The 27950-nt window shown below is 37.1% G+C and overlaps 2 protein-coding genes across 3 annotated transcripts in view; both read left to right on the plus strand.

The window, feature by feature from the left end:
* DNAH14 (dynein axonemal heavy chain 14) overlaps window positions 1-27950 on the plus strand; it is a 394303-nt gene that overhangs the window by 234561 nt on the left and 131792 nt on the right. For both annotated transcript variants that reach the window (XM_061382365.1, XM_061382363.1), the window contains 7 exons: window positions 4566-4795; window positions 10997-11113; window positions 18513-18671; window positions 20233-20365; window positions 21914-21975; window positions 23144-23328; window positions 25146-25274. In XM_061382365.1, the coding sequence (XP_061238349.1) occupies window positions 4566-4795; window positions 10997-11113; window positions 18513-18671; window positions 20233-20365; window positions 21914-21975; window positions 23144-23328; window positions 25146-25274 (1015 nt within the window). The remainder of the gene's footprint in view (window positions 1-4565; window positions 4796-10996; window positions 11114-18512; window positions 18672-20232; window positions 20366-21913; window positions 21976-23143; window positions 23329-25145; window positions 25275-27950) is intronic.
* LOC133227413 (large ribosomal subunit protein uL22-like) lies at window positions 27113-27742 on the plus strand. The gene has a single exon (XM_061381830.1). It carries the CDS (start codon window positions 27140-27142, stop codon window positions 27692-27694), a length of 555 nt encoding a protein of 184 aa, XP_061237814.1. The 5' UTR covers window positions 27113-27139; the 3' UTR covers window positions 27695-27742.

The following is a 27950-nucleotide window of genomic DNA, read 5'->3' on the forward strand; positions in this document are numbered from 1 at the left end:
CACTGTGTATTTCTTTGTGAAAATGTCACAATTTGTCCATTCACAAGCATAGGTTTTGACTATTTGGTGACATCCATGTGTAATTGTCTCTTGTGTTGTTGGAAAAGGGTGTTGCTATCATCAGTGTGTTCTTTTGACAAAACTGTTAGTCTTTGCCCAGCTCATTTTTTACTACAAGGCCAAACTTGCCTGTTACTCCAGGTATCTCTTGACTTCCTGCTTTTGCATTCCAATCCTCTGTGATGAACACCTTTTTTTGGTGTTAGTTCTAGAAGGTCTTGTAGGACTTCATAGAACCAGTCAACTTAAGCTTCAGCATTAGTGGTTGGGCCATAGACTTGGATTATTGTGATGTTGAATGGTTTATACAACATTTTAAAGGCATTATAGACAATTATTAAAGACAATGGTCTATACAGTCAGCAAAAACAAGACCTGGAGCCAGCTGTGGCTCAAATCATCAGCTCCTTATTGCAAAATTCAGGCTTAAATTAGGCCATTCATTCTGACCTTAATCAAATCCCTTATGATTACACAGTGGAGGTGATGAACAGTTTCAGGAGATTAGATCTGGTAGACAGAGTATCTAAAGAACTAAAGATAGAGATTCATAACATTTTACAGGATGCAGTGATTAAAATCATCCAAAAGAAGAAGAAATGCAAGAAGACAAAGTGGTTGTCTACGGAGGCTTACAAATAGCTGAGAAAGCAAAAGGCAAGAGAAGAAAAGGCAAAGGGGAAAGGGAAGGATATACTCAATTGAATGCAGAATTCCAGAGAACATCAAGGAGAGGTAAGAAGGCTTTCTTAAATGAACAGTGCAGAGAGATAGAGGAAGACAATAGGATGGGAAAGACTGGAGATCTCTTCAAGAAAATTGGAGATATCAAAGGACCATTTCAAGGAAAGATGAAATGAATACAGAACAGAAATGGTAAGGGCCTCACAAAAGCAGAAGAGATTAAGAAGAGGTAGCAAGAATATATGGAACTACACCAAAAAAAGTTCTTAATGACCTGGATAACCATGATGGTGTGGTCACTCACCTAGAACCAGATATCCTGGAGTGTGAAGTCAAGTGGGCCTTAGGAAGCATTACTATACACAAAGCTAGTGGAGGTGACAGAATTCCAGCTAAGCTATTTAAAATCCTAAAAGATGATGCTGTTAAAGTGTTGCACTCAGTGTGTCAGCAAATTTGAAAAACTAAGCAACGGCCACAGGACTGGAAAAGGTCAGTTTTCATTCCAATCCCAAAGACAATACCAAAGAGTGTTCAAACTACTGAACAATTGCAGTCATTTCACATGATAGTAAGATTATGCTCAAAATGCTTCAAGCTAGGCCTCAGCAGTACATGAACTGAGAACTTCTGGATGTACAAGGTAGATTTAGAAAAGGCAGAGGAACCAGGGATCAAATTGTCAACATACATTGGATCAAAGAGAAAACAAGGGAGTTCCAGAAAAACATCTACTTCTGCTTCATTGACTATGCTAAACCATTTGACTGTGTGGGTCACAACAAATTGTGGAAAATTCTTCAAGAGATGGGAATATCAGACTACCTTACCTGTCTCCTGAAAGACCTGTATGCAGGTCAAGAAGCAACAGTTAGAACATTACATGGCGCAACTGACTGATTCTGAATTTGGAAAGGAGTATGTTAAGGCTGTATACTGTCACCTTACTTGTTTAAATTCTATGCAGAGTACATTACGAGAAATGCCAGGCTGGATTAATCACAGCTGGAATCAAGATTGCTGTGAGAAATATGAACCACCTCAGATATGCAGATGATAACACTCTAATGGTAGAAAGTGAAGAGGAACTAGGGTCTCTTGATGAGGCTGAAAGAGGAGGGTGAAAAAGCCGGCTTAAAACTCAATGTTAAAAAAACTAAAGTCACAGCATCTGGTCCCATCACTTCATGGCAAATAGAAGGGGAAAAAGTGGAAGAGGTGATAGGTTTTCTTTTCTTGGGCTCCAAAATTACTGAGATCAGTGGCTGCAGTCATGAAATTAAAATATGTTTGCTCCTTGGAAGGAAAACTATGACAAACCTAGACAGCATATTAAAAAGCAGAGACTTCACTTTGCTGGGAAAGATTCATATAGTCAAAGCTATGATTTTTCCAGTAGCCATGTATGGATGTTAGAGTTGGACCATAAAGAAGGCTGAGTGCTAAAGAATTGATGCTTTTCAATAGTGGTGCTGGAAAAGACTCTTGAGAGTCTGTTGATCTGCAAGGAGATCAAACCAGTCAATACTGAAGGAAATCAACCCCGAGAATATTCATTGGAATGACTGGTGCTGAAGCTGAAACCTCAATACTTTGGCCATCTAATGCGAAGGGCCTATTCATTGGAAAAGACCCTAAAGATGGGAAAGATTGAAGGCAAAAAGAGAAGGGGGCAGCAAAAGATGACATGGTTAGATGGCATCACCAACCCAATGGGCATGAATCTGAGCAAACTTTGGTAGTGGAGGACAGGGGAGCCTGGTGTGCTGCAGTCCCTTGGGTCACAAAGAGTCAGACACGATTTAGCATCTATAGCAACAACAACAGCAAAGCGTAAGTTGTTTTTTCAATTTTTTGGTTTTTACAAATATTATTGTGATTATTATTCTTGTGTGTGTCTCCTGGTATTTATATGCAAGAGTCTGATTTTTTTAAAAACATAAATTAGAATGTTCCTTTGTTTTATGGCCATTTAATGACTTTGCATTACATTTAGAGTGGAAGGAGAAGTTTTGGCACAGCTTAAAATCCCCTGCCTATATCTCCAGACTTATCTCCTAAACTTCTCAACTAATTAGGTATGCTTCAGAGACACTGGATTTCTTTTTCAGTTCTTCAAACTTGTCATAACCATTTCACCTCATGGTCTTCTCACATGTATGTCTTCTTCTCAAAATGTTCTTCCTCTTACATTTTTCAAAATTGCACTCATTTTTCAGGTCTCAATTTAACTGTTAGTTGTTCAAAGAAGTTTTCCCTGACTCCCAAACTCTAAATTAGCTATCTCTACTAATATTCTCCACAGTATGCTTGACTCTTTATTCTTTACACATATCATGGTTTGGTATTCATTTTCCTATCTCCAAAATAAGTGATCATATTTGTTTTGTTCACAGTAACTGAGATATAGTAGGAATTCAAGAAAAAATTTGCTGAACAGTCTCTTACATGTGAGGAGAAATGTCAAATAGGATTATATACATGCATTATACATTAACAATTGCCAATAAACTTCAGTGATACATTTTTAGGATTTTCATAATTTACAAGTAATTTTATGAAAACTAAATCTTGAACCATTCAAAATATCCTGAAATCAGGCCCAGATCTTTTGGTTAGCCCCATCATCATCTGTGCTATCACTATGTTATTTGATAGTCCCACAGCCCAAGATAACCTGGGTTGACCCAGACTGAAGAAGACTCTCCCCAGATTCGCACTGCCCGCTTTTAGCCAATTTGATTTCAATCAACCTATACGCCTTGTTTGAGAAGAGTACAGAGTGGATGACTATTCACTTATGTCTTTCTACATTAAATGGAGACTTACCAGATTCTCTCCCAAGAGACAGATGAACTCTTAAGTAACAAATTGGCCTAACATAAAAGTGAACATCGTTTATTACCTGAAATAAAGTTTGACTACAAATCTTTTTTTTTTTTCTAATTTTATTTTATTTTTTTATTTTATTTTTTTTTTACAGTTTATTTATTTTTTTTTTATTCTTCCAATTTTATTTTATTTTTAAACTTTACATAATTGTATTAATTTTGCCAAATATCAAAATGAATCCGCCACAGGTATACATGTGTTCCCCATCCTGAAGCCTCCTCCTTCCTCCCTCCCCATACCATCCCTCTGGGCCGTCCCAGTGCACCAGCCCCAAGCATCCAGCATCGTGCATCGAACCTGGACTGGCAACTCGTTTCCTACATGATATTTTACATGTTTCATTGCCATTCTCCCAAATCTTCCCACCCTCTCCCTCTCCCACAGAGTCCATAAGACTGTTCTATACATCAGTGTCTCTTTTGCTGTCTCGTACACCGGGTTATTGTTACCATCTTTCTAAATTCCATATATATGCGTTAGTATACTGTATTTATATTTTTCCTTCTGGCTTACTTCACTCTGTATAATAGGCTCCAGTTTCATCCACCTCATTAGAACTGATTCAGATGTATTCTTTTTAATGGCTGAGTAATACTCCATTGTGTATATGTACCACAGCTTTCTTATCCATTCATCTGCTGATGGACATCTAGGTTGCTTCCATGTCTTGGCTATTATAAACAGTGCTGCGATGAACATTGGGAGACTACAAATCTTTTACACATATGGTACTTTAAAAATAAAAATAGTATCAGTGTATAATTTACATGACTTACCAAAGGTAAATTATATATTAACTCTAAAACTTCCATGTTAATACTTAACTATAAAAAATTTTAGTAACAAAATTTTGATGTGATAATGCAATAAGTTGCTAGACTGCTTTCTAAAAATTTTAATCTTCACCTTTCCACATCTGCCTACCACAGGGATGAAAATGCACGGTACATGGCAAAAAATCCTATTAAATTAAAAAAAACAATTCAAAAGCTTTTTGTGTTTGCATTTACTTGGGCATTTGGAGGAACTTTACAACGTGAAGATGAACATGAAGATGACATAATATTTTATCCAAGTTCTGAACCTGATTCACCTTCAAAAGTAACCTATGATTTTGACAACCTTGTTCGTGAATTATTTGAAGGCAATGCACAAATAGGTAAGTTCTAAGTGAAAAGTCATAATTATGCATACTTCAAAATGTTAATTTGAAACTCATCATTGGATTTATATTTATTTAGCTTATCTATTTAAATGTGAAGATTAGTGGTAAAAGAGGGTTAAATAAGTACACTCTAACATCCCTAATAGGACTGTGACAACTGCACAACGAGGAGGAGGCCCAGCTCAACGTCCAGTGTAGGCTCTGACCATCCCAACACCAGTCACAAGCCCTATCAAGGGGATAACAGTCAGCATACACCGAAGAGAGAAAAAGCAGACATCCATACTAAAAACAGCCTCTAACAAAAATTACTAGACTCATGGAGTCTACATGGGGACACTCTCATATTAAAAACAGCCCTTTAAGACTGCAGTACATAAATATTTCTCCTAAACTCATAGAGTCAGAGAAATATGAGTAGAATGAAGAAGCAGAGGAACCACTCCTAACTAAAAGATCAAGATAATTCCTCTGAAAGAACAAACGATGAAACACGTATTTGCAGTCTACCAAATCACAAGTTCAAAAAGGAGTAATGAAAATACTGAAGGAGTTAAGAAAGATTATTAGTAGAAATGCAGATTACTGTCAGTTCAGTTCAGTCACTCAGTCGTGTCCGACTCTTTGCGACCCCATGAATCACAGCACGTCAGGCCTCCCTGTCCATCACCAACTCCTGGAGTTCACTCAGACTCACATCCATCGAGTCAGTAATGCCATCCAGCCATCTCATCCTCTGTCATCCCCTTCTCTTCCTGCCCCCAATCCCTCCCAGCATCACAGTCTTTTCCAATGAGTCAACTCTTCGCATGAGGTGGCCAAAGTACTGGAGTTTCAGCTTCAGCATCATTCCTTCCAAAGAAATCCCAGGGCTGATCTCCTTCAGAATGGACTGGTTGGATCTCCTTGCAGTCCAAGGGACTCTCAAGAGTCTTCTCCAACACCACAGTTCAAAAGCATCAATTCTTCGGCGCTCAGCCTTCTTCACAGTCCAACTCTCACATCCATACATGACCACAGGAACAACCATAGCCTTGGCTAGACGGACCTTTGTTGGCAAAGTAATGTCTCTGCTTTTGAATATGCTATCTAGGTTGGTCATAACTTTCCTTCCAAGAAGTAAGCATCTTTTAATTTCATGGCTGCAGTCACCATCTGCAGTGATTTTGGAGCCCCCCAAAATAAAGTCTGACACTGTTTCCACTGTTTCCCCATCTATTTCCCATGAAGTGATGGGACCAGATGCCATGATCTTAGTTTTCTGAATGTTGAGCTTTAAGCCAATTTTTTCACTCTCCACTTTCACCTTCATCAAGAGGCTTTTTAGTTCCTCTTCACTTTCTGCCATAAGGGTGGTGTCATCTGCATATCTGAGGTTATTGATATTTCTCCCGGCAATCTTGATTCCAGCTTGTGCTTCTTCCAGTCCAGCGTTTCTCATGATGTACTCTGCATATACGTTAAATAAGCAGGGTGACAATATGCAGCCTTGATGTACTCCTTTTCCTATTTGGAACCAACCTGTTGTTCCATGTCCAGTTCTAACTGTTGCTTCCTGACCTGCATACAAACTTCTCAAGAGGCAGGTCAGGTGGTCTGGTATTCCCATCTCTTTCAGAATTTTCCACAGTTTATTGTGATCCACCCAGTCAAAGACTTTGGCATAGTCAATAAAGCAGAAATAGATGTTTTTCTGGAACTCTCTTTTTCCATGATCCAGCAGATGTTGGCAATTTGGTCTCTGGTTCCTCTGCCTAAAACCAGCTTGAATATCTGGAAGTTCACGGTTCACGTATTGCTGAAGCCTGGCCTGGAGAATTTTGAGCATTACTTTACTAGCATATGAGATGAGTGCAATTGTGCGGTAGTTTGAGCATTCTTTGGCATTGCCTTTCTTTGGGATTGGAATGAAAACTGACCTTTTCCAGTCCTGTGGCCACTGCTGAGTTTTGCAAATTTGCTGGCATATTGAGTGCAGCACTTTCACAGCATCATCTTTCAGGATTTGAAATAGCTCAACTGGAATTCCATCACCTCCACTAGCTTTGTTCGTAGTGATGCTTTACAAACAGAAGCCAATTAAAATTTGGAAACTGATTTTCTAATATAAAAGCTGACCTAAAGGCAATGATGGCAAACTGTACAAAGCAGAAGAATGAAAAAGTGACCTGGGAGATAAAATAATGGAAATCACTTAGTCAGAAGAGCAAAGGGAAGACAAACGAACAAAAAATTAAAGCAATGTATGAGACCTATTGAATAATATAATGCATTCCAATCTATACATAGAAGGAATACCAGAAGGATGAAAAAGAGAAAAGGGAATTAAAAATGTATTTGAAAGAATTATGACTGACAGAAGTTTGGAGGGAGAGTCAAGAAGGAGGGGATGTATGTACACCTATGTTTAATTCATGTTGATATATGGCAGAAATCAAACCAATGTTGTAAACCAATCACCAATCACTTAAAAATAAATTTCTTTTTTAAAAAGTATAAAATAACTTTAAAAAAGAGATTATGGCTGAAAACTTTCCAAATCTGAAGAAAGAAACAGATATACAGATATAAGAAACCCACATTAGGGCAAAGGACACACAGATTGAAAATAATGGAATGAAAAAGTATATTTCATGAAAACTGAAATGTCAAGCAGGGATAGCAATATTCATATAAGACAAAATAAACTTTTTTAAAAAGGCCATAAAGATAAAGAAGGACATTATATAATAATAAAACAATCAATACAAGAAGAGAATATTACAGTCATTAACATATATGCACCCCAAATAGGAGCACCCACAAAAATCAAATAAGCATTAGCAGAAATAAAGGAAAAAACTGACAGAAATACAATAATAGTAGGAGACATTAATGCCCTGTCATGCCAGTGGACAGAGATCTTCCAAACAGAAAATAAAGCAGTGGAGATAATAAATGATAAAACAGTTAGACTTAATTGATATTCTCAGGACATTACATGCAGAAAAACCAAAATACATATTCTTTTCAAGTACACAGGGAACATTCTCTAGGAGTGACCATATGCTGCTGCTGCTAAGTCGCTTCAGTCGTGTCCAACTCTGTGCGACCCCAGAGATGGCAGCCCACCAGGCACCCCCGTCCCTGGGATTCGCCAGGCAAGAACACTGGAGTGGGTTGCCATTTCCTTCTCCAATGCATGAAAGTGAAAAGTGAAAGTGAAGTCACTCAGTCATGTCCGACTCGTAGCGACCCCATGGACTGTGGCCCACCAGGCTCCTCCATCCATGGGATTTTCCAGGCAAGAGTACTGGAGTGGGGTGCCATTGACTTGGACACAAAACAAGCCTCAGCAAGTAAGCCAGAAGGAAAAACATCAATACAGTATACTAATGCATATATATGGAATTTAGAAAGATGGTAACAATAACCCGGTGTACGAGACAGCAAAAGAGACACTGATGTATAGAACAGTCTTATGGACTCTGTGGGAGAGGGAGAAGGTGGGAAGATTTGGGAGAATGACATTGAAACATGTATAATATCATGTAAGAAACGAGTTGCCAGTCCAGGTTCCATGCACGATACTGGATGCTTGGGGCTAGTGCACTGGGACGACCCAGAGGGATGATATGGGGAGGGAGGAGGGAAGAGGGTTCAGGATGGGGAACACATGTATACCTGTGGCGGATTCATTTTGATATTTGACAAAACTAATACAATTATGTAAAGTTTAAAAATAAAATTTAAAAAAATTTAAAAAAAATTATTTCAAGCATATTTTCTGACTACATATCAAGAAAATATTAGAAATTAATCACACAAGGAAAAATGAGCAAAAGAATGATTACATTGAGGCAAAACAATATGCTACTACAAAGCCAATGGATCTATGATGAAATCAAAGAGGAAATTAAAAAATACCTTGAGGCAAAAGGTAATGAAAACACTGCTATAAAAAACCTGTTGGGTTCAGCAAAAGCAGTTCGTAGAGGAAGATGCATAGTGATATAGGTCTTCCTCAAAAAACAAGAAAAATCTCAAACAAACTAACCTATCATCTAAAATAATTAGAAAAAAGAACAAACAAAATCTAACGTCAGGAGAAAGAAGGAAATAAAAATCAGAGAGTAAATGAAAAAAATGGAGATTAGAGAAACAATAATAAAACATCCCCCAAACCAAAAGCTGGTTCTTTGAAAGAGTAAACAAAAATCAGTAAACCTCTGGCCAATCTCACCAAGAAGAAAAGAGACAGGGCCCAAATAAACAAAATAAGAAATTACAGAGGAGAAATAACAACTGACAACAACAACAAAAAAAACCATAAGGGAATACTATGAACAATTGTTTGCCATCAATGACCCTGAAAACCACAGTGGTGTGATCACTCACCTAGAGCCAGACATCCTGGAATGTGAAGTCAAGTGGGCCTTAGGAAGCATCACTATGAACAAAACTAGTGGAGGTGATGGAATTCTGGTTGAGCTATTCCAAATCCTGAAAGATGATGCTGTGAAAGTACTGCACTCAATATGCCAGCACATTTGGAAAACTCAGCAGTGGCCACAGAACTGGAAAAGGTCAGTTTTCATCCCAACCCAAAGAAAGGCAATGCCAAAGAATGCTCAAACTACTGCACTGTTGCACTCATCTCACACGCTGGCAAAGTAATGCTCAAAATTCTCCAAGCCAGACTTCAACAATACGTAAACTGTGAACTTCCAGATGTTCAAGCTGGTTTTAGAAAAGGCAGAGGAACCAGAGATCAAATTGCCAACATCCAATGGGTCATCAAAAAAACAAGAGAGTTCCAGAAAAACATCTTTAAAACATCTCTAAAACTTCTGTTTTACTACTATGCCAAAGCCTTGTGGATCACAACAAACTGGGAAATTCTGAAAGAGATGGGAATACCTCCTGATAAATCTGTATGCAGGTCAAGAAGCAACAGTTAAAACTGGACATGAAACAGCCAACTGGTTCCAAATCAGGAAAGGAGTATGTCAAGGCTGTATATTGTCACCCTGCTTATTTAACTTATATGCAGAGTACATCATGAGAAATGCTGGACTGGATGAAGCACAAGCTGGAATCAGGATTGCCAGGAAGAATATGAACAATCTCAGATATGCAGACGATACCATTCTAATGGCAGAAAGTGAAGAAGAACTAAAGAGCCTCTTGATGAAAGTGAAGGAGGAGAGTGAAAAAGTTGGCTTAAAATTCAACATTCAGAAAACTAAGATCATGGCAATTGATCTCATCATTTCATGGCAAATAGATGGGGAAACAATGGAAACAGTGAGAGACTTTATTTTGGGGGGCTCTAAAATCACTGCAGATGGTGACTTCAGCTATGAAATTGAAAGACGCTTGCTCCTTGGAAGAAAAGTTATGACCAACCTAGACAGCATATTAAAAAGCAGAGATATTACTTTGCCAACAAAGGTACGTCTAGTCAAAGCTATGGTTTCTCCAGTAGTCATGTATGGATGTGAGAGTTGGACTGTGAAGAAAGCTGTGCACTGAAGAATTGATCCTTTCAAATTGTGGTGCTGGAGAAGACTCTTGAGAGTCCCTTGGACTGCAAGGATGTCCAACCAGTCCATCCTAAAGGAAATAAGTCCTGAATATTCATTGGAAGGACTGATGCTGAAGCTGAAACAATACTTTCGCCACCTGCTGCAAAGAACTCACTCATTTGAAAAGACCCCGATGCTGGGAAAGATTGAAGGCAGGAGGGAAAGAGGACAACAGAGGATGAGATGGTTGGATGGCATCACCAACTCAGTGGACATGTGTTTGAGTAAACTCCGGAAGTTGGTGATGTACAGGGAGGCCTGGCATGCTGCAATCCATGGAGTTACAAAGAGTCGGACATGACTTGAGTGGCTGAACTGAACTGAACTGAATAATATACAGTACATGGTAATAATCAGAACTTCTGGGTAAGATTTCAAACTATATCAGATAATGAATGATTCATCTTACTTTCTGGATCCAAAATAAGTCAGAGATAATAAAGCTTTGCTTTTATACAATTAAAGATTAGAAGGAAAAATGATAGGCCTGTTTTATGTGTTTGGTTATACCTTTAATGAGGAATTATTATTTCTGATCAAATAATCACATCTCTCAGACAGAGATTATATTCTTAGTTAAACATTCCATGAATGAGACTCTTTATTTATTTATCATTTTCAAATGTAGGTATCAACCTTCCAAATGGTGAACATTCTATTTTTGGGTATTTTGTGGATATACAGCAATGTGAATTTATACCATGGTCAGAATTACTTCCTAATATTCAGACACTAGTACAAAGAGGTAAGAATTATTTTAAGAGTCATGCTCTAATTTCTATAAATTATTGATATTTTATATATACAAGTGGTTATATCAGCAACTTTGAGGACTGATGTATTCCAAGTCTGTTCAGGAACTCATTTGGATGGTTTACAAAATAGTCTTTAAAAAATAACCTTTGAATATTGCTTTCTGAGAAAGTTTAAATGTATTAGTATTTGATTGAGACTGTTCCACATTTTTAAATTTTAGTTAACTAAAAATTTTGCTAGTGGAAGTGCTCAATATTTTAATTAGCATGATTATTGAAAGGAAAAAAGGTAAAGGACCTCTTCTGAAACAAGTAAAACATATATGTAGCAACTCGATTGTAAAGGAACTTGCTAATTAAAAATAAATAATCATAGTTGGACAAATACGCATATGTGCTAAATCATTTTTATTCTCAATTTTCTTCTATGTATAGAAGAAAAAGATAACAGAAAATTGTTGTACTTCGAGAGTTTAGTTGAAATTGAGGCAGGAGCTTAATATGGACTAATATGCTTCATGTAGATTTCTTGCAAATATAAAAAAATTCAATGAATGCAAATTGAATTTAATTACTTTGAGATGAGGTTTCTCTCATAGAGAGTTTCAAAATTTAGTTATAAGAGTTTTTGACAGAAAACAACTAGAAATCTCAGAAACATGAAGCATCCAGAAAATTCTAAATCTAAATTAATTTCATTGGAAATAGCAAGGTTCTAGTGTACAATATTTACCACAGTATTACAGTTATTTGAAACCCCAAATTGTGTATCATATGGTAATGCTAATATTGGTCATTTTTATCCTTAGTTTTCAGCATGAAAAAAAATGAACTATCAATGCACATAACTCAGTGTCTTAGTGTACCATTCCACCCTTACAGGAAACTATAGAGGTGTTTTCTCCAAATCTAAGACATTGCTTCCTCTGGCCCCAACTTACACTAATTGTAGGCAAGGGTTTAGAAGAAACTCAAACTCTCCAAGCTTTCAAACCCAAACTCATAACAGTAATCTTAGTACCACTGTATCACTTTTGATTCACCACTATATAATGCAAATCAGAAGTCCTGGTGTCAGACCAGGCTACTCTGGTCTGTGGGAAGATAACAAGTTCCAGGGTCAGGAGCACTGTAAACCCATATGCAATTAGATCCAATCTGTTGAATGAAGAGCAGCTTGATTTGGTTCTTGCAGAGAGGTCACTGCAGATCTTGGTGGTAAGGAGCACACTCCAAGTACATGAAGATAATAGACAGAAGTTCCAAGACTTCTCTCTTCAGAGAAACTTTGCCACCTCCCTTTTTAAACTCCTAATTTTGCTCTGGAAGGACCGATGTTGAAGCTGGAGATCCAATACTTTGGCCACCTAATGCAAAGAGCCTACTCATTGGAAAAGACCTTGATGCTGGGAAAGATTGAAGGCAAAAGGAAAAGGGGGCAGCAGAGGATGAGATTATTAGATAGCATCACCAACTCAGTGGACATGAATCTGAACAAATTCTAGGAGATAGTGAAGGAAAGGGGAGCCTGGCATGCTGCAGTCCGTGAGGTTGCAAAGACTCGGACATAACATAGCACCTGAATAACAACAATAACAACAAATATATATACATGAAAGTATAGGTACAATTATGTATTAAAATATGATATCAGATCAGATCAGTTGCTCAGTCGTGTCTGACTCTTTGTGACCCCAGGAATCGCAGCACGCCAGGCCTCCCTGTCCATCACCAACTCCCAGAGTTCACCCAGACTCACGTCCATCGAGTCAGTGATGCCATCCAGCCATCTCATCCTCTGTCGTCCCCTTCTCCTCTTGCTCCCAATCCCTCCCAGCATCAGAGTCTTTTCCAATGAGTCAACTCTTCGCATTAGTTGGCCAAAGTACTGGAGTTTCAGCTTCAGCATCATTCCCTCCAAAGAAATTCCAGGGCTGATCTCCTTCAGAATGGACTGGTTGGATTTCCTTGCAGTCCAAGGGACTCTCAAGAGTCTTCTCCAACACCACAATTCAAAAGCATCAATTCTTCGGCACTCAGCCTTCTTCACAGTCCAACTCTCATATCTATACATGACCACAGGAAAAACCATAGCCTTGACTAGACGAACCTTTGTTGGCAAAGTAATGTCTCTGCTTTTGAATATGCTATCTAGGTTTATTATGTATAAATTAAATCATATCATGCATCAATTTTAATCTAAAATAAAAGACTATTTAACATCATTAATTCATAACATTTAAGGATATCGATATCATTTTTCCCATGGTAACCCATAGTATAAAAGATTGTTTGAGCATCACACTTCAAAAATTACCTTTTATGATTAAAGTTTTTTTTCCCGAAAGCATTTTTTGTTTGAAAAGAGTACCCCTAATCTGTAGTCTTTTCATACTGATTATGATGTTCTCAAGGCAAGAATGCTGGAGTGGTTTACCATTCCTTCAAGACCTTCTAGAACTAACACCAAAAATAGATATCCTTTTCATCATAGGGGATTGGAATGCAAAAATAGGAAGTCAAGAGATACCTGGAGTAACAGGCAAGTTTGGCCTTAGAGTTCAAAATGAAGCAGGGCGAAGGCTAACAGAGTTTTGTGAAGAGAACACACCGGTCATAGCAAACACTTTTCAACAATGTGAGAGACGACAATAATCATACTGATTATATTCTTTGCAGCTGAAGATAGAGGAGCTCTATACGGTCAGCAAAAATAAGACCTGGAGCTGACTGTGGCTCAGATTATGAACTCCTCATTCCATATTCAGGCTTAAATTGAAGAAAGTAGGGGAAACCACTAAGTCATTCATATATGACCTAAATCAAATCCCTTACATTTATACAGTGGAGGAGATGAATAGATTCAAGGGATTAGATTAGGTAGACAGAGTGCCTGAAGACCTATGAACAGAGGTTCATAACATTGCACAGGAGGTGGTGATCAAAGCCATCCTAAAAAGAAATTCAAGAAAGCAAAGTGTTTGTCTGAGGAGGCCTTACAATAGCAGAGGAAAGAAGAGAAGCAAAAAGCAAAGGAAAAAGAAAAAGTGTACCTAGCTGAGTGCAGAGTTCCAGAGAATAGCAAGGAGAGACAGGAAGGCCTTCTTATGTGAACAATGCAAAGAAATAAAGGAAAACAATAGAACGGGAATGATATAATGGGAAAGAATAGAGATCTCTTCAAGAAAGTTAGAGATACCAAGGGAACATTTCATGCAAGGATGGGCACAAGAAAGGACAGAAACATCAAGGACCTCACAGAAGCAGAAGAGATTGTGAAGAAGTGGCAAGAATATACAGAAAAACTATACCAAAAAAAGGTCTTAATGATCCGGTGTGGTCACTCACCTAGAGCCAAACATCCTGGAGTATGAAGTCAAGTGGGCCTTAGGAAGCATTACTACACACAAAGCTAGTGGAGGTGACAGAATTCCAGCTAAGCTATTTAAAATCCTAAAAGATGATGCTGTTAAAGTGTTGCACTCAACATGTCAGCAAATTTTGGAAATTCAGCAATGGCCACAAGACTGGAAAAGGTCAGTTTTCATTCCAGTCCCAAAGAAGGGCAATGCCAAAGAATGTTCAAACCCGTACTACTGCACTAATTTCACATGCTAGCAAGATAATTCTCAAGTACTTCAATCCAGGCCTCAGTAGCGCGTGAACTAAGAACTTTCAGCTGTACAAGCTGGATTTTAAAAAGGCAGAGGAACAAGAGATCAAATTGCCAACATTTGTGGGATCTCAGCGAAAGCAAACGAATTCCAGAAAAACATGTACTTCTGCTTCATTGACTATGCTAAAGCCTTTGACTGTGTGGATCACAACGAACTGTGGAAATTTTTGAAAGAGATGGGAATCTCTTACCACCAGACCACCTTACCTGCCTCCTGAGAAATCTGTATTCAGGTCAAGAAGCAACAATTAGAACTGGATGTGGAGCAACTGACTGGTTCCAAATTGGGAAAGGAGTACATCAAGGCTGTATATTTTCACTCTGCTTATTTAACTTATATGCAGAGTACATCGTGCAAAATACCAGGCTGGATGAATCACAAGTTGGAATCAACATTGCCAGGAGAAATATGAACAATCTCAGATATGCAGATGATGCCATTCTAATGGCAGAAAGTGAAGGAGGAACTAAAGAGTCTCTTGATGAGGGTGAAAGAGGAGAGTGAAAAAGCTGGCTTAAAACTCAACATTCAAAAAACTAAGATCATGGCTTCCAGTCTCACCACTTCATGGCAAATAAAAGGGGAAAAATTGGAAACAGTGACAGATTTTATTTTCTTGGGCTCCCAAATCACTGCAGATGGTGATTGCAGCCATGAAATTAAAAGTCGCTTACTCCTTGAAAGGAAAGCTATGACAAACCAAGTGAGCATATTAAAAAGCAGAGACATCACTTTGCCAACAAAGGACCATATAGTCAAAGCTGTGGTTTTTCCAGTAATCATGTATGGATGTGAGAGTTAGACCATAAAGAAGGCTGGGCACAAGAATTGATGCTTTTGAACTGTGGTGCTTAAGAAGACTCTTGAGAGTCCCTTGCACAACAAGGAGATCAAACCAGTCAATACTAAAGGAAATCAACCCTGAATATTCATTGGACAGACTGTTGCTGAAGCTCCAATACTTGATGCAAAGTATCAAGGCCACCTGATGCAAAGAACCAACTCATTGGAAAAGACTCTGATGCTGAGAAAGATTGAAGGCCAGGAAGAGACGGGGGCAACAGAGGATGAGATGGTTGGATGGCATCATTAATACAATGGACATGAGTTTGAGCAAACTCCAGGAGATAGTGAAGGACAGGGAAGCCTGTTGTGCTGCAGTCCCAAGGGTTGCAAACAGTCGGATATGACTTAGCAACTGCAACAACAAATCTGTGGTCACCGAGGATGTATTCTGAAGCTCAACATTCATTAATATTCAATAAATACTTACTCACTTTTATTAATAAAACAATTTCCAGTGAATCCTGAGTGGGGATATAGGAAAACATATTATGTTTCCTTCTTCAATAACAAGATGGAATAATAGGACTTTGATGGTGGTAAAGTTAATTAGTAATATTAGACAATTTGGGACTGTTATGCTAAGTTGATCCTACTTTTCTTTCCATATTCCTCTTACGTTAATACCCTGTGTGTGGCGTAAACTGCTTCTTGTCAATCATCTCCATGCTTTCCTGTCTCTCTGTGAATAAAGTATTCATGTGGTCAGTTGGTTTTCCAATTAAACCTTCCTTGTAGCTAAATGTGGCCATGTAACCCAGTTCTAGACAATGAAATGTGAACAGAAGTGGACAATGGCACAAGGAGAGGGTGGGATGAATTGAGAAAATAGCCTTGAAACATGTACATTATCATGTGTAAAAGGGAGCTCAGCCCAGTGCTCTGTGACGACCTAGAAGGGTGAGATGGGGGAAGTGGGAGAGAGGTTCAAGAGGGAGGGAATATATATATATACTTATGGCTGATTTGTGTCATTCTACAGCAGAAATCAAGACAACATTGTGAAGCAATTATCCTCCAATTTAAAAAAGAAAAGAATGTATTAATATTAGTGTTTTCTGAGTTGCAAATTCTGGCTTCTGAGTTGCAAATATGGTGGCAGGACCTAAAATAACCATCTGGGACCTAGATATGGGAAGTGCATGTTAACAATGGCAGAAAAAGACGAAAGAAGCAAAGTGTGGGTTCCTGATACTGTGTGCTTACATATAAGCCCTGGACTGTTTTGTAAGAGAAGAATAAAATTCCACCTTTGAAACACCATTGTTATATTTGTATCCTTACTAGAGCAGACAGAACTTGTATCATAATTAATATAGATTTTCCTATAAATAAGGCAGTAACTTGAAAAAAATCGTGATACCTGACGCTAACTTAAAAATCAGTTGTTGGCAGCAAAGACTCAGTGTAGAAGTATTGCTTGAATGCTCATGACCCCTGTTATGCCATGGCTAACCACTTGGCAAAACTGCTATCTGTTATATCTTGGAAGCAAATCACATGCTTACCAAACCTGTTGTTCAGTCATTAAGTCGTGTATTACAAAAGGCTAATTTTTTAAATATGTAAGTAGCTTCTACAGTTCAAAATAAAAGGCCAGTTGCCCATTTTCTATGAAAAAAATGGATAAAGAATATAAATAAATAGTTCATAGAAAAACAAATGACTCTGAGATATAGTTGACTCATAATAAAAGAAATGCAAAATAAACTAGAATTAGATTTACATTTTTTTCTCCTATAATATTGATGAGGATCAAAAAGTTTGATACTTTTGGCAAAGGGGCATGGCCTCAAAGACTTTCAAACATCAGAGGACAATTTGTCAATATCTATTGAAATTATAAATCATATGTAAGTTTATAGTGACCCAGCAACTCTACTTATAAGAAATTATTTGGACATATGTCCAAAAATGACATAAACTTAGCTTTATTTGTAATAGCAAAAGATTGGAAACGCCATAAATATCTATCACTGGAGCACTGATGAATATTTTATTATACATTCATTAAATGCAATGATAATCAGAAGAAAGTCTTTAAGGTTATAAAAGGATCTCTAAAATTACACTACACTTTTTAAAAATTGCAGAACAGTCTCCATATATTGGGAATTAGGTAACTAGGACATAGGTATGAGAAAGAGACTATGTATGCATACCTTTGCATACCATAGTTTTGAATTGTGTACCATGTGAATGTATTAATTTTTAATTTAAAAAGGAGTAAAATGAAAGATGAGGAAGTGAGGCTATGTAGTATTTAACCCTTTTGAGAGTTTTGGCTGTGTAATAGGAGGCTATGGGATCAAGAGAGATTTGGTTTCCTTTGGGGCATGAAATTGGCCATATTCACCTGATTTTTACTAAGAAAAATATCAATTTCATATGGTTCAATCACTAAAAAGATTGGCGATACTAGCACATATATGTTTATACAATGGAAAATTCCAATAGAAAGGAGAGACTGATAGTGATGAGGGGGAAGGATTACCAAAGAAGTGATGTTCTTAAAAAAAGGATTGCAGGAGTCTTTGGCAGGAAAGTTACTTTCATTTTTACTGGAGGGAAAGTAGAGGAGACACTTATGTTGCATATGAGGGCATTTGAGTATGTTTGGTGGTAGAAAAATCAGAGTTTGTATGTGGCGGACTTAGAAATGTGTGTTGTGAGTTCACCAGCCTAAAGTATGAATGAAAGGGAAATTTTCTGAGCAGAGGTGCCCAGGCACTTGGAAAAATAGTGGCTTATATGTATATATTTAAATTGGTTAATAATATACAGACTTTTCCAGAAAGTATTTAGTGTCTAGAAGATGAAATTAACATTTATTTATAGGTCATTTAAAACTTTAAAAAAATTTTAACAGGAACTTCAATACTAGCTGATCCTCAAGGATCCAGTGAAAACCTCTTGAAGATAACAGAATGTGGAGAGAGCGTTAATTATATTGCTACCAGAGACACAACATGCCTTTCTTTTCTTGTAAGCCTTCTTTTAAAGAACTCCTGCCCAGTACTTCTCACAGGTATTAAAAATATTTAAATATAATTTCAGAGTTAGGAAGAGCTTAATCGTTATGTAGTCCAAACATTTTATTTTACAAGTGGGAAAAAATATGCCCTGAAAAGATTTAGTATCTCTTTCAATATACATTCTTACTAACAGTGTATGATTGCCCATTTCCCCAGGTTTGCCAATTTTTGTGTTTAGTCTCTAAATTGTGTTTGACTCTTTGTGACCACATATACTGTAGTCTGCCAGGCTCCTCTGTCCATGGATTTCCCAGTCAAGAATATTGGAATGGGTTGCCATTTCCTTCTCCAGGGGATCTTCCCTACCCAGGGATTGAACGCACATCTCTTGCATTGCAGGTGGATTCTTCATTGCTGAGCCACCAGGGAAACCCTGTTTGCCAATACAGAACACTATAAATCTTTTTCCTCTTTTCATTACCTTCAAGGCAAATTCCAGAAGTAGAACTATTGGATTAATATAAGTATGACCTACATAACCTCTGGGCTAAAGTCCTTAGAGGGCCATTGGCATCATTGATTGATTTACTTCAGTTTACACACATAACTCGGAGAAGGCGATGGCACCCCACTCCAGTACCCTTGCCTGGAAAATCCCATGGATGGAGGAGCCTGGTAGGCTGCAGTCCATGGGGTCGCTAAGAGTCAGGCACGACTGACAACTTCACTTTCACTTTTCACTTTCATGCAATGGAGAAGGAAATGGCAACCCACTCCAGTATTCTTGCCTGGAGAATCCCAGGGACGGGGAGCCTGGTAGGCTACTGTCTATGGGGTCCCACAGAGTCGGACATGACTGTAGCGACTTAGCAGCAGCAGCAGCAGCACACACATAACTACATGCAAGTCAAAAATAAAAAGAAACTGCCTGATTAAAAAAACAAAAACAAAAACATGTACACATAATTCCTCAACCCATTGTTAAAATATTTCAACCCTTTACCGTTATCAAAGGAGAAATTCAAATACAGATTCTACTCTTTCTTAACATTTATTTCAACCCATTCAGTTATGTTTTCTAAGTTGTATTGCCTTTCACCAAAGGCAGTAGTATCACTTTCCCAGTTCTGTATTCAAAGTATTCAGGCAAAATGAAGCTGGAACTCTCAGATAATCCATACCTTGCCTTCAGTTTGGTCAAAGGAAATTCTTAGTTTTACTTAATATTTGGTTAATTATAGGATCATAATTTTCTGTTCTGTTGCAGTAAATCACTAGTCATCAGATTTGTCTCCCAGATTGGGTTGGCAAAAAATTTCAGGGGAAAATAATTTCATGTAGTAGTTCTGCTGTGCTGCAAGCAAAAAGACATTAGATAAAAGATAATGATTAACTCCTAATCTTTTCTTTTTTAAAAGATGCAAATCAAATGATTTTGAGGGGTTTACATACTACCTTTTTCTACCCATTCTTAACCACACTTATTAAATGGAAGAGCAAAAATACAGTTTTCATGCAATTCTCAAATATTACATGTTATTGTTTCATTTTAATATGTTAGAATCTACTCATTTTCTTGTATATAAATCTAACCTAACATATTTTTTCCCTTAGGAGACTTTGGAGTTGGAAAAACCGCTGCCATTAATCAAATGCTTGAAAAGTTAGAGGGCTCAGGAGCATTTGATGTGAAATATGGATCAGTTTTAGGAGAAGTCCTATTATATAATGAAATTAAAAAATCAAGGTTGTATGCATTAAACTCTAAATTTGATTTGTCCGGTAAAAACATAGTTTGCCTTAATGTATAAATGTACCATAGTTTAAAGAAGCAAACCTGTTATGTGAAAATGCAGAATTATTCAAAAGAGAAGTGAGAAGAAAATCTCTGCTTTTCCAGAGTATTAACAACTAGATTAATATCTTTAAGTGAAAATTTCTTAATTTTATTTTAAATAAAAAACTAAATTTAAGATCTCAGTTTGTTCTATATAACAAAGTACAATTACAAGCTATTTTCCTTCCTGGAAAATTACAACTAAAACATACAAATACGATGTAGCATATATCTGGGGTTTTAGTTTTTGTTTTTTGCATTAAAAATAAATTTCCTTCTTATCAAATATAAAAAGTATTCTTTACGAAGAAATTTGTCATTCTGTATGTCTCTTCCTGAGGGAAAAAAAGGAATGAAAAAGAAATCTAAATTGTGCAAATAAAGATTGTAAGTGTTTTAAGTTGATTCTGATTCTGTTAAAATATTAGAGAAGCCCAACATTGTTTGAATTGAATAAGAAACTGTAATTGTGGAGAGATTCATATTGGACCTTTCCTCTAATCATGAGTCTTATATGTCCAACGACCTGTGTCACATGTATACTTGGATATCTCCTGAACATCCCTACATTAACATAGCCAAAGTATAACTCTTGATTTCTCTTCCAAATCAATTCTTCCTCCAGTGTGTCTCGCTGAAATAAATGAGACCCAGTTATTCAAGCCTGAAACCTACAGATCATCTTTGAATTCCCCCTTTTTGCCTCACCTGCCCATCCCCAATAACCTGTCTCATTCCTCCCAAGCCCTGTGTCCCCATTTTCCTCTGCTGCATGGCCAGTCTTCTATTAGTCAGATCTGTGCTGTCTTCAAAATACATCTGAATTCCTCTGTTTCTTTTTATTCAATGTCACTTTTAGTCCACCATCATCTACTTCTCACACTGATGATTTTGGAATATTAATAGTATCCTTCTACACCTAAATAAGGGCTTAAAAAAGCAGAGAAATAATTTTTGAAGCATTTAATACAATAAGAACCTTTCCTTATCTGAATTATGATAAAAAATAATGGAGTCTGAAAAAATTGATTTTACTATATGTTCAGTATTTAAACTGAAGTGACCATAAAGAAAGATAACATAAAAATAAAGAAACCCCTGAAGACAAAACCAAAATAAAGGTGAATGGGCCTTTTGTTGAGTGAGCCATAAGGCAAAATGCATTTTATAAAGGGACAAGAGAGTTAATAGCTTGCCATCCGTAGAAAATATCCTATAGCCTGGAATTTTAAGAATTTGTTCAGTTTGTAAGCCCATGTTTTGTTAAATTCGAATATCAATTCTAATGGTAACTAATTTTATCTTTCAAAGTGTGAACAGGAAAAAGTGTATAGTTGTTTCCTAGTAGGCAATAAGAGTAAAATCAGCCAAACCCTGATACTTCCGTTATATTTTGTTCAATTGGCTACTATGGTAAATAAGCTAATTTTGAATCCTTAAAACATTTTATTCCAATAGCTTCAAACAGAATATCAGCATCTTGCTTTCTGAAACTCATAAGACAGCAACTGGAGGTCTAGGTATGTATTACAGTAGTTTTAAAACCGTCCTATCTCAATCATATGCATGCCATTTCATACTGTCAAATATCTCAGAATAAAATTTTCAATTGTTAGTTTAAAATTTAAAATCTGAGAAACATCCTCTATCATCTCAAACTCTTCTGCCCTACTCGAAAGCTAGAAAGAATGCTTATGGTAGAGGGGTACTAAAACTTCTTACCAGAAAACTGGTATCCTGGCTCATTAGTGGAAACAGACTAAGTCTAGAAGTAACTGAAAGCAATATCTGTCTATCCTGCTCTTTAATGCTTTTAGAAATACTGCAGTAGAAAAGTTGTGATTCTATAGCAGTTCTCAAATCGAGCTTCAGGAGCCTCAGCCTTAAAAATCTGATTTAGTAGTGTGGGGAGCAACAGCTCTGTTCTGAAGAGGAAAAGATGCATGGTCCAGAGATAGATATAGAATGGGAAAGGGAGTCTGGCCCCCAAATTCCTGTCAGAGAGTTGTTTGGTTTTGTTTTTACCAAAATAATCATCCAGCCCAAATAATCCTTCTAGATGAAGCTCATTCAAGGAATATGTCCTAGTTTCAGTGCCTACATGCTGCTTTTAGCGTTTCGTGTGTAATTTTGTTATAAATATAGTATGTTGCAAACCTAAATATTTTAAAAGCAGAGAAAGTTATATGTGTGCATTGTGCATAAATAAAAAGAGGGTTCTATGAGTTTTCATGGATTTCCCAGGTGGCTCAGTAGTAAAGAATCTGCCTGCCAATGTAGGAGACGCAGGCTCGATCCCTGGGGCAGGAAGATTCCTTAGAGTAGGAAATGGCAACTTACTCCAGTATTCTTGCCTGAGAAATCCCATGGACAAAGGAACCTGGCAGGCTACAGTCCATGGGGCTGCAAAGGGTCGAACACACTGAGCGACTGAGCACACATGAGTTTCCTACTGTTCCATTTGACTATGGCTGCAAAGAAACACTCTTCACCACACAAAAGTAAGGAAACACTTGGAAACATTTTATAGTTGGTATTCCTTCTCTCACTGAAATGTCCTCAGAGTAATTTCTTGAAATGACAATAGTAGAGTAAAATTATGTGATTTTTATATTTTTAATAACTTAGTAAAGCTCAACTATTCTGAAAGTATTCTAACTTGACCTTTTTCTATATGTGGCATCATAGATAAGATTACTAAAAAGGCAGACGTTAAAACTGATGAAAGTTCATTTAAAAATAGCAATAAAGGAATTATAGTCTCTGCAATAAATTTTAACATCAATACGTCAGCTGCCAAAACTAAGGAGATGATTCTTAAGAAGCTAGTAAGAAGAACTAAAGATTCTCTTGGAGCACCAAAAAACAATAGGGTAAAACATCTCCCATACCTGTTGACTAATATGCTTATACTACTCAAGTGATAGTGACTAATTTTAATTAATACTAATATATGGGAAAGATAAGTGTTAACTACACTCCTGAACATTACTAGAAAATTCACTTTATAATGGAAACTTTGGTTTCCAGATCAATATAACTCCCTTTACAACATGAAGAATTGTACTGATTCAGAATTATTAAGGCCCAAAGAAACTACTGGAATGTGAATTAAATGTGAGTAGATAAGGCCAGAAAATGACTTAGATGTCAGTGACCTTTTACTGTATATGTCAGCACATTTTTTTCCAAAAGAAAGGGAGAGAACTTTGTGATATCCACAGCACCAAGGAGAGGTACTAAGAGAATAGCTTTGTAATAACCTGGACAATTCCTACTTTCTTGAAGTGGTACTGGGCGTTCCTTATTTTTATCTTCAGTCTGCTTAGTGCATTACTAACTGTCCACTTGTTGAAACAAACTCTCTGTCACAACTGAAATTTACAATCAGTGATTCCAGTCATTTCCTAAAATAAGCTGAAGGTCAAGATTCAGGATTGTTTAGTAAGAAAATCACATGGAGGCCCTTAAGAACCCCTGAGTTTAACCCCTGTGCCCATCAATTTAGAGAGCTTTCAAGGATTTGAATCAGATTTCCCTTCCTTAATTTTAACTGAAGATTTAAATAAACTTTATGAGTCTTTACTTAATTGGGTATGTCTTAAGGATTTTGAAAAGAATAATAATTGGTCAACCTAATCACAGAAATGAAAAATTCACGTAGGTGAAATTTTGGTCAAATTGGTTTACTTATAATTACCCAGTTTGTGATAGAAAAACAGAGTATCTTACCCAAAAAAGATGATATGATAGTTACAAATTATGTAATTAGATAATTCAAAATAAATGGCTGTCTGTATTTTTTAAATCTTTACTTGTTTTACAAAAATAAATGTAATCTAAAGGGCTAATTCACGAAGAGATAATACAATCAGTACACTTTAAATGCATGATAGTTTCAAAGGTAGAAAGTAACACAGGTTTAAAAACTGTAAATGTACCTGACTTTCTGCTGGTTGCCCCTGACCACAGCATTTGCAGCAGAATTTCAAAAGTCTAGTTCCAGATAACAATTTTATTCCTAAATCAGGACACATGTTAAATAAATAATGAAATACCTAAAACAGTGCATTGCCAATAGCAGGCATGCAATAGGTAAATGCTGCATGAATAATATCCACGTTCCTGTGTAATAGCCTTGATAAGATTACTTTGTCCACCATCAAATACATTTCTAACTATAATTAGATGTAATTATTGGAAGTCTATAGAGAAAGAGTCGAAGAAGGCGATGGCACCCCACTCCAGTACTCTTGCCTGGAAAATCCCATGGATGGAGGAGCCTGGTAGGCTGCAGTCCATGGGGTCGAGAAGAGTCGGACACGACTGAGCGACTTCACTTTGGCTTTTCACTTTCCTGCATTGGAGAAGGAAATAGCAACCCACTCCAATGTTCTTGTCTGGAGAATCCCAGGGACGGGGGAGCCTGGTGGGCTGCCGTCTATGGAATCGCACAGACACGACTGAAGCAACTTAACAGCAACAATAGAAAATGAGTAGTTTCCACTATTTTGAGAGATTACTGTTTTCTAAAATCATATCTTCAAAATAGAATTTGGTCATCTGCTTTTTAATAGAAAACTACACATATAATTTTCTTCTTAGTATATTCTTAGCATAGCATATTTAATATTCCTAATTCATACATCGAGTTTAATATATGTTTTTAAAACCTTTTGTCTTCTTTAAGATTGTAATTTTTATTGATGATCTGAATATGCCAGAATCAGATATGTATGGAGCACAGCCACCCCTGGAGTTAATCAGACAATTGTTAGATATGGGAGGAATTTATGATACTGAAAAAATTACATGGAAGGTACAGTTTATACTAAGGTTTTCTTTATGTTAAATGTTGTTACGTAACAATAAGTTAAATATTTCTAACAATGTTGAGTGAGTTAAGCAAGATATTTAGAAAATCTAGTCAGATGGACATAAAGTCAAGATCTTAATTTAACAATTGTAATTACATCTTGCAATTCAGCACAAGTCTATGGGTTCACAGAAATTCTACTTTTAGTAGGATTAAATCTTAATAAAAATTGCAAGCGTGTCCTATAGTTTTGGTTTCTGAGTCAAAAAAATGCTCACTATTGTTAAACACATTAATAGTTATTCAAATTTTTCAGTGCCTCAGCAACTATTACATATAAGAAAAGCTAGTGAAAATGTGGCTTAAGAAATACATTCTTAATCTCTATGTAAGACTATTTCACATCTTTATTTTCAAGAACATAGAGGATTTTCAGACCTTACATACAAGGTCAAAAAAATTCCAAAGAGATATTTTTATGTAATTATTTTTGGTTCATTGAACTCAATCAGAAGGGTTTAATATTTTAAAAAGTAAATGTACTTTTCTCCTTATTTGGGTCTTTCTCTGGAAACCCTGGTTTGTAGAACCAACCTTATCATTTCAACTTCCTGGGCCTTGTTTCCTCATCTGTAAAATTAGATGGTTGTTTCATGTCTCAGATAAACTTGGTCCTAGGATCCTGGCTGACATACACTTGCTGGTGAGTGACATCAACTCAGATACCACTCAAACTGTCTAAATCAACCATCAACCCAAGGCAGAGAGAAGAATGGAGATGCAGCCCCCAGGAAGAATCCAGGAGACTGGGATAAAAAGAAGGCAAGAAATGGGTGTGAAATGCACAACCTAAAGAATTTTCTTGAAGTGACATGAAAATAATGAGGTAGCCTCTTAATGGTATTTCTAAGGCCTTGGGCATGAACATATGCAGGAAAAACAAACTTGAAAATGCCCCATCATGCATAAACTGTATTATTTCGTTATGCTTCCAGCTTTACAATGCCATGTTGTAATATGTCAAAATACTATGTAAGCAGTCAAACTTCTTCTCACCCAGTTAATCCTATCTTCTCTACAGACACATTCACCAGGCTTTTCTCCTCATTTCTCACTTATTACCAGAATCCTTTTCACTAGCCTCAGTAACATATTCTTTCTTTTCTAATGACTGGTTTTTAAGAGGAAAAAAAAGGGGGGGAGCTATTTCCAGATGACATTTAGAAGGCCTCCTAGAAGTAACATGTCTTGGAATTATATTTAGAATGGGTTACTTCTTATATGCAGAGTACATCATGCAAAATGCTGGGCTGTATTCTGGCATTACAGTTTCACAAGCTGGAATCAAGATTTTCTGGAGAAATATAAACAACCTCAGATACGCAGATGATACCACTCTAATGGCAGAAAGTGAAGAGGCACTGAAGAGCCTCTTGATGATGGTGAAAGAAGAGAGTGAAAAATCTGACTTAAAATTCCACATTCAAAAAGTTAGATCATGGCAGCTGGTCCCATTACTTCATGGCAGAGACTGGGAAAAAGTGGAAGCAGTGACAGATTTTACTTTCTTGAACTCCAAAATCACTGCAGATGGTGACTGAAGCCATGAAATTTAAAGGCACTTGCTCCTTGAAAGAAAAGCTATGACAAACCTGGACAGTGTATTAAAAAGAGGAGACATCACTTTGCTGACAAGAGTCTGTATAGTCAAAGCTATAGTTTTTCCAGTAGTCATGTATGTACATGAGAGTTGGACTATAAAGAAGGCTGAGCTCTGAAGAATTGATGCTTTCCAATTGTGGTGTTGGAGAAGACTCTTAAGAGTCCCTTGGCCTTTTCCAGTAATCAGCCTGAGGTGACCCCTAAAAATGATGAGCTATTCACTTGACCCAGAAAACCCCACAAAATCATGCAAATCAAGAGGTTCAAATCTTCGTGTTCACTTTAAGAACACTCGTGAAACTGCCCAGGCCATAAAGGGTATGCATATCCGAAAACCCACCAAGTATCTGAAGGATGTCACTTTAAAGAAGCAATGTGTGCCATTCCACCATTACAACGGTGGAGTTGGTAGGTGTGCACAGGCCAAACAGTGGGGCTGGACGCAGGGTCGGTGGCCCAGAAAGAGTGCTGAATTTTTACTACGCATGCTCAAAAATGCAGAGAGTAATGCTGAACTTAAGGGCTTAGATGTAGATTCTCTGGTCATTGAGCACATCCAAGTGAACAAAGCCCCCAAGATGCGGCACAGGACTAACAGAGCTCACGGTCAGATCAACCCCTACATGAGCTCTCCCTGCCACACTGAGATGATCCTTACTGAAAAAGAACATATTGTTCCTAAACCAGAAGAGGAGGTTGCACAGAAGAAAAAGATATCCCAGAAGAAACTGAAGAAACAAAAACTTATGGCCTGGGAATAAATGCCGCAAAAAATAAATGCAAATAAAAGTAAAAAAAAAAAAAAAAAAGAGTCCCTTGGACAGCAAGGAGATCAAACCAGTCAATAAAGAGTCCCTTGGACAGCAAGGAGATCAAACCAGTCAATACTAAAGGAAATTGGTCCTGAATATTCATTGGTAGGAGTGTTGCTAAAGCTTCAATATTTCGGCCACCTGATGTGAAGAGCCATCTCATTGGGAAACACCTTGATGCTGGGAAACACTGAGGGCAATAGGA

The sequence above is a fragment of the Bos javanicus genome, chromosome 16 (assembly GCF_032452875.1).
Source record: "Bos javanicus breed banteng chromosome 16, ARS-OSU_banteng_1.0, whole genome shotgun sequence".
NCBI classification, from domain to species: domain Eukaryota; kingdom Metazoa; phylum Chordata; class Mammalia; order Artiodactyla; family Bovidae; genus Bos; species Bos javanicus.

Coding starts and splice junctions, on each gene's coding strand:
- LOC133227413 (XM_061381830.1), top strand. CDS start 27,140: ATGATGAGCTATTCACTTGACCCAGAAAACCCCACAAAATCATGCAAA.